This window comes from Zeus faber, assembly GCF_960531495.2.
Source record: "Zeus faber genome assembly, chromosome: 8".
NCBI lineage: Eukaryota > Metazoa > Chordata > Actinopteri > Zeiformes > Zeidae > Zeus > Zeus faber.
In genome coordinates, this window is record NC_137195.1 from 22,033,133 (window position 1) to 22,040,834 (window position 7,702).

The window sequence follows — 7,702 nt, forward strand, 5'->3', positions numbered from 1 at the left end:
GCAAAACCATTGGTTAAAAAAGAGAAAGAAAAGAAAATAAAAATGAATCAAGAGTAATATTGGTGCCACTTTCACATTTATTTATTTTACAATCAGTATTAATAGGAGTAGTGATCTTAATTTAAATTCAAAATGAAATTTATATCAGAGTTGTTTGTAATGTTATTGTATAGTCATTCTTGTGTAGCACACATATCGTTTACACTGTAATGTAGGCTCAATGAAACAATAGACAGAACACGAAAAATGAGATGCATTTTAGACACAAAAATAGCTACTGAGGCACTTGTGTATTCTTATTTGCTGTACAAGTTTCTGTATATGTCCAAAATGTCACTTGCAGTTTGCCACTGATGGAATTGTTAGCCTTAAAAATGAAAATAAAATAAGTCAAAATAAACTCACCTCTTTTTGGGGTGATAAGCAGGCGCACAGCCTGCATCTGACATTTTTTGGCATATACACATGGCTTTGCATACATATGTGGCTGTTTGTCCCTGTCTCTTTTCTTCAACTCAAATGTGGATGTTTTCATGAGGATGGCAGCATTCTTGTATAGTACTCGTATTTCTGTTTGATGATATACTTTGGTCTCCCTTTTTGAAATTTGCTCTCAATGCAATACTTTGTAAATGAGGGAACATTACTTAAAGCAGTATTATGATATGGGGACTGTGCATATAATTATTTGTAACCCCATAGGGGATAAAAAAAAAAATAAAAAAAATTTAAAAAAAAAAGAAATACGTTTATTGCTGACGAACAAGATGGGTGGGTCGGTCAGTGGGGTACCTGATGTAAAATGATCATTCCAATGTCCTAATTATGGGAGAATAATGTTTCTTAAAAAACGTTGTTGCTATGCATGTATATGGATGGAATAAAATTCCAGATCTGTTGGAAATTTTTATTTTGATGTGGTGTCATAATTAAACTTAAATCCTCAGGATAATCCAGTGCTGTCTGGTCTTTCTTTCATTTCATTAAAAAAAAAAAAAAAAAAAAAAAAAGAAGTAAGATACATTATATACATGGGAATAGTAGCAATGCATTCAGAAAATCGTTTCTATTTAGTTTGCCAACAGCCTTGTGAAACAAGAATTGTCAAGTGTATTTATGCAACAAAGGGAACAAAAACAACATTTCTGTACCTTGACATGAACATCATGGGGGATAATTAAAGTTTATAGAAACAATAAATAAACCCAACCCAGTAAGCCCACTCCTGGAACCACCTGCTGGTGCAACACTGAAGTATTGTGCTCAAATAAAAGAAAATGTAATTTCAAGATGTGTGGAAAGCAGCTGATCATTTTGGTTCCAGCGAGCCGTGTTAGAGCTGTGGCTTCTGAACACAGCACAGTCACATCCATCACAGACCAGTGACCCAGACCCAGTCACCGCTTCAGGATTTCACAATTTTATTGAATTTGTTACCTATAGAACACAGTCATGAAGCGTAGGCTGTGCGTCACTGGCTGTGCTGCCTGTTCTGCCGCCGGCTGACCAGCCGCCTCAGGTGCTCGCTCACGGCCGACGGCCTGGTGTAGATCATCCGTCTGTCCGCTCCTTCCACGCGAACGCGATCGGCCGCCGGATACGACGCATCCAGAAACCTCTTCTGAAGTTCCGCCACCATCTGGCGCAGGGGGACGTTGCGTTACACATCACGGCTGTTCAGAGCGTCTCGTCCACAAAGCACACAGACAATGGACGGTGAAGTCCCAGTTTGTCAGTTCCCACCTGGTTGAGATGTTCTGGGATCTGTTGGTCGAAGGACTCGGCGGTGATCACGCTCACGGACGTCCTGCCGCTGAGAGGCTTGAACTTAGTGATGTCCCTGAAAAGAGGAAAAAGGTTTAAGCGCTTCATACACGTATAATAAAACATTAAGAGAGCAACACGACTCGCAAAACATTCACCGAGTTGAGCATTGGCATACCTTACTTGAGCTGCACTTTCGTTCAGGAAGTAATGCTCGTCCACCGAGCTGCTCTGGTGCGCCGGGTTACTCAGCAGATACTTCTATGGGCGTCCAACACAGAACGAGACATAAAATCAGTTGTGGAATCCAAGTTCCCTGCTAAAATGCTAAAATATTAAATGCAATCAAATTATTTCCCCTCGCTGTCCCATCAAATTGACTGTACAGTGTGACATTTGAACACAGTATTTCCTGCAAAGTGCTGGTATCCCCGAGTCGTTGTCTGGGCATCGAGAAAAAAAAAAAAAAAAAAAAAAAAAAAAAGATCACAAAACAGAGCTCCTGTGCTTCATTACTTCTTTTTTTTTTTTTTGTCATTTCGGAAGGAAGTTCACGGGCCACGGGAAAGAAAAAGAAAGAAGAAGAAAAACGCGGACTGTGAAAGTGTAACTGCGTTTCCCTTTAACTGTGTCTATCTAGTGCACATGATGAGTGGAGATAGCTTGGGTGCCATTAGCATAGCAGCAAACAATTCTGCTGCCGTTCAATTAAGCAGTGGTCACAGAACATGCCCTTGAGAAATGGACTGCATGCTCTATTGAGCATTCTGTGTGTGTGTGTGTGTGTGTGTGTGTGTGTGTGTGTGTGTGTGTGTGTGTGTTCTACCCTTTACTAGCCTATCTGCAAAAAGAAAAAAAAAGAAAAAAAAAAAAAAAAAAACCTATTTACTATCCTGAGAGAATTAAAGCACAACGATGTCCTCATCTCCTTGGCAACAAATGTAATACTTTAAAAAGGCAGAAAAAAAAAGAGGGAGGGGGGGAGGGCAACAATGCAACTTGCCGTCAAACCGTGGGCGGGCAACATCAGAGAAACCAAGCCTCTTCACAAAGTGTCTACAAATCAATATATAAAATAGAGCCGGGGTTGTTGTTTTTTTTTTTGCCACTCTAGCTCGGTGCCACCTTCTCTTCCTCAACTCTCCACCACGTTACAACAAACCCTTCATGAAATCTCCCCCCCACCCCCGAGAAACAACGTGGACGTCCACGCACACCGCGGCAACGTCAAGGCATGTTTTTTGGCAAAGCGGCCGTTGCTCATCAACAGAAACCCAGGGCCGCCGCTCGGCCCGGGGCGTTTCCGCGGCGGTCATGGGAACGTCAGCTCCAACGCGGGAGCTCGTCCGCAACATAGGGCGCCGGCTGGAGGGAAAGACGGGGGCTGGTCGTTGATATGAGCAGCCTTCCACGCGGCCGCCCTTCACAATGACCTGTCAAAGCGCCGGGTTTACATTACGGCGGGAGACCTAGCGGCTATCTGATGTGACGCCGTCCTTCCGAGCGGGTTCAATTCTCCGTCGTCGTATCTTGGGGGAAACTCGCATGCCATGATGATATGGAAACGAATGTCCCCCCCCCCCCCTCCCCCCCTCCCACCATCCTCACCGCCCGCTCACGCGTTTCTGTTTTCTGATCTCGCAACGGCACCATCTAGTGGCCGCGTGTGGAAACGGCGGCACAAAAAGAACCTTTTTCCAAGTGTGAAAAGAAAGCCATTTTTCTCCCAATTCTTTCGAGGGGAGTTCAAAAACGCAGCAGTAAAGTAAAAAAAAAAAAAAAAAAAAAGTCAAATAAAGCTTTTAGAGACGCAACCCGGGTGTTTATTTCCAGACGTAAAGCAACATAAAGCGAATGGGAGGAGGGCTTCAACCACGAGTTTCTTTTCCGACACATTTAACATCGCAGATTTGTTACCATTGTCTTCGAAATAGACTCTTAAGTGACCTCCTTAAAAGACCATTTAGGCTGTCATTGATTTTCAGCAATTAATAATCTGGACATGTCAGCACGCTGTGTGTGTGTGTGTGTGTGTGTGTGTGTGTGTGTGTTGTCCTGACCTGCCGCCGCACCAGATCCTCAGATATGTCTTCTCCCGTGATGGCCGGCTCCATCACGCCCAGGATGATCATCATGCGACTCACCCCTGTAGCGGCTGAAAATTGCCTGGCCTGGAGGGACGGCAGCAGCTTCCCGTACCTACGCACACACGCCAACGGAACACACGTATATTTAGTGTCTGAATAGCAAATGAATGGCTTAATTAAACTAGAAACTAAACGAAAACTCTGCCAAAACTCTGACCAACACGGAGCCAGCCGAAGGTCAAACACAAATCTTTTACCTCCTTGGGAAACCTTTTGTCACCCAATATCTCAAAACTTTCTTTTCAAGACATTTGACTGAAGAATGATTTTTCTTTTTTTCCCCCCTCTTTTTCTTTTTGCAGATGAGACGACGACGACGAAGACGAAGACGAAGACGAAGAAGAAGAAGAAGAAGAAGAGTGGCAGGATTTTGTAACTCAGGAGGACCAATCAGTCTCGGCTCACTGGTGCTCTGAATTGGCCGGTCTCGGCCTGGGGAGCCCAATCAATAGTCCCGCCCCGCTGCAGCCTCACTGGCCCCGCCACCGCCGCTCAGCCTGCGGTGCCGAGCAGGAGGCGGCGTGCCGTGGACCCTGCAGACGCTCCGGCTCAGATCTCAGAAGATCTCAGAATATTTCTCCAGATCCAGACCAGCGTTCTGGATCCCTTGTGTCCTGTGAATCCAATCAGATCCAGACAGACCTACCACACAGTTTATTACCCCAAAAGCTTTTACCCATTCTGATGGATGTACTAAGCGCTAGGTCCATTGAGGCGCACTAGGATGCACTATGCACTAGGTGTTTTGAGGTGTAGTAGGTTGTACTAAAGACTACGTCTATTGAGGCATACTAGGCACTACTCTATTGAGGTGCGCTAGTGAAATGTACCAGTATGTACCAAGCACTAGTTTGATTGATGTGTACTATAGCATACTACAAACTAAGTCTATTAAGGTGTACTAGGATGTACTAAGTACTAGGTCTTTTGATGTGTACTAGGAGATATTCAGCACTTGGTCTATTAAGGTGTACTAGGATGTACTAAGCGCTAGGTCTATTGAGGTGTACTACAATGTACTAAGCACTAGGTTGATTGATGTGTACTATAGCGTACTAAGTGCTTAGTCTATTAAGGTGTACTAGGGGTACCAAGCACTAGGTCTATTGAGGTGTACTAGGATGTACTAAGCGCTAGATCCATTGAGGTGTTCTAGGATGTATTAAGCACTAGGTTGATTGAGGTGTACTATGATGTACTAAGCACTAGGTTAATTGATATGTACTATAGCATACTAAGTGCTTAGTCTATTAAGGTGTACTAGAAGTACTAAGCACTAGGTCTTTTGATGTGTACTAGGTTGTACTAAGCACTAGGTCTTTTGATGTGTACGAGGATGTACTAAGCAGTAGGTCTATTGAGGTGTACTAGGATGTACTAAGCACTAGGTTGATTGAGGTGTACTATGATGTATTAAGCACTAGGTTGATTGATGTGTACTATAGCATACTAAGCACTTAGTCTATTAAGGTGTACTAGGAGAATTAAGCACTAGGTCTTTTGATGTGTACTAAGATGTACTAAGCACTAGGTCCATTGAGGTGTACTAGAATGTATGATGGACTAGGTCTATTGAGGTGTACTAGAATGTACTATGCACTTGGTTGACTGAGTTGTACTAGGATGTACCTAGCACTAGGTCTATTAAAGTGTACTCAGCACTAGGTCTAGGACTATCTGCACTGTCTCAGGATATATCAGTTCACAAGTCTATCTTTCTTACCATTGTCAATGTAGAATATTATGCACCAGGCAGCTTTTTGGCACTGCTTGACTGTCATTGTGCCATTCTTATCGCTCCAGAATCATAAAAGTGCGCCATGTAAAATAACCTGATTTGTCCAACATTGATGCAGCACAGTTGCTACACACAGAGCTCACAGGTTGAAATATCAAGATGCGCTCTGGCACGGCGTGTCAATGCCGATTGGTCAGATAAGGCTGACAGGGAACACCGGCGCTCGGCTGTTCAAGCCGGCGTGTACGGACGTTTGAAGATAAACACGGCTGCCATATTGGGTGGGAAAAAGTCCCCACAGGTCAGCGGCAGATGCAGGCAGAGGGGCGAGAAGAAAGAACGGAGCGTGGCGTTATAATTTTCAGCATTCTGCAAAAGGGAGAAACTTTTCAAATCAGACCTCTGGAGAGTGACATTTTGACATTCTCATCTTCCCTGCCACCGGTTTCCCGCCTGAAGACATTCTGGCACCACAATTTAGAACTGACTCCTCAACCTGGCTCTTTAGGGACTTTTCAGCCTCCACACATTTTCCACCTGTCACCTCTTTTTCCCTCAATTCTACAAAAAAAAAAAAAAAAAAAAAAAAAAGACTTAAAAAAAATTCTCTCTCTATCAGTCCGTCCGCCCCCCCCAACAGTTTGAATCTGGTCAAATCATTCCTAGGTCTGGCATTGAACATTATTTCAAGGATTCTCCAGCCACCTGTCCTGTTCCCTCCTCTTTTTTTTTTTCTTTTCTTTTTTTTCCCATTTTTAATTCTGCCCCGGAGTGAGGATTATGCGAAGCAAGGCATGCGTGTCAAAGGGAAATTTAGTGGGTAAAGACAGCCAAGATTGGCGGGATGAATTAAACAGATAACGGAAGGAGAGGAAGTAGAGGAACCATGTAGAGCAAAACGCCTCACCGATGTTGGTCATTTCAGAAGGGGGCTCCTTTATTTACTCTCTCTCTCTCTCTCTCTCTCTCTCTCTCTCTCTCTCTTCTCTCCCCCCCCCCCCGCAGGAGCAAGGAGGCAATATCTAAATTAATAAAGTGATGAAATGAGTTTGTGCCATGGACTTTCTGCTGTTTGACTTTCCCATCTGGATTAGTGCAGGCTGAATGGACGCTCTGTTACTTTTGTTACAACTGCGCAATTCACTGTAGGAATTTGGCCCCGTGGTGATAAGGCTCCCCTCCACCTCCTCATTACCATCTCATCCCATATGCAGGGCCTCGGTTACCTGAGAGGCCACTCGCAGACAAAACACCAACTATTACACAAGCTCCTGCAAACTATTACAACGCGCACGGAACATTTAAACATGGACTATTACATGGGGCTCAACGAACTATTATGCACAAACTATTATGCTTTCTCCCAAAGCTTCTCCTGCTATAACAAAGAATGTCATATTTTAGACTGAGGGACGAGAGTAACATCAGGCAACTCTCATGCTGTCTCATGTGGACATGAAAATGTTTCCATCTTCTGCAGGAGTACCCTAACCCTTTTATAGAAGTGAAGGAATAAATAAAAAATAAAAAAAAGTGACGAAAGAAAAAAATAAAATAAAAATCACGCAAACCTGCCTGCCTGAGACGAAGAGAGAGCCCTTCCATAAACCGATATGAGCTGCATGACTGACAGGCCTGAAAGAATGTGGTGTATCCTAACAACTTCTCAATCAGGAGGAAAGCACTTTAAATGATACACAAATCGCCATTGGTGCTGAATTCCAGAAGGCAGAAAGTGCCGTGTTTTCACTCTTCCCACACACCGAGCCGGCTGGTTCCAATCATTATCCCTACCACTGGGTTGTGCTAATTAGAAAAACCAGATGGCTGACTCAAAGTACCGGGGAGGACTTTGTGAACCTGGAAGCTCTGCCTCTACAAACCACTGCATTAGAAGCGAAACTGACAGATTTGGAGTTTCGTTTGGTTATTACAGTATTCATTTGAGCCCTAACACACGAATAAAAATGTTAGCACATAAATCCAACAAGGAGAAGTGACTGAGCCCAAGACCTGAGACCAGTACTCAGATGCACTGTCTGCGCTGGCCTGA

General features: G+C 43.9%; 1 protein-coding gene across 1 annotated transcript in view; it reads right to left on the reverse strand.

The window, feature by feature from the left end:
• Positions 1 to 101: 101 nt before the first annotated feature.
• The window catches only part of LOC307233920 (uncharacterized protein), an 18,238-nt gene continuing 10,637 nt past the window's right edge, over positions 102 to 7,702 (reverse strand). The window contains exons 8-11 of the mRNA XM_080005395.1: positions 3,825 to 3,963; positions 1,943 to 2,025; positions 1,744 to 1,840; positions 102 to 1,639 (exon numbers count right to left, since the gene is read on the reverse strand). Coding sequence (XP_079861521.1) covers positions 1,472 to 1,639; positions 1,744 to 1,840; positions 1,943 to 2,025; positions 3,825 to 3,963 — 487 coding nt within the window. The 3' untranslated portion in view covers positions 102 to 1,471. The remainder of the gene's footprint in view (positions 1,640 to 1,743; positions 1,841 to 1,942; positions 2,026 to 3,824; positions 3,964 to 7,702) is intronic.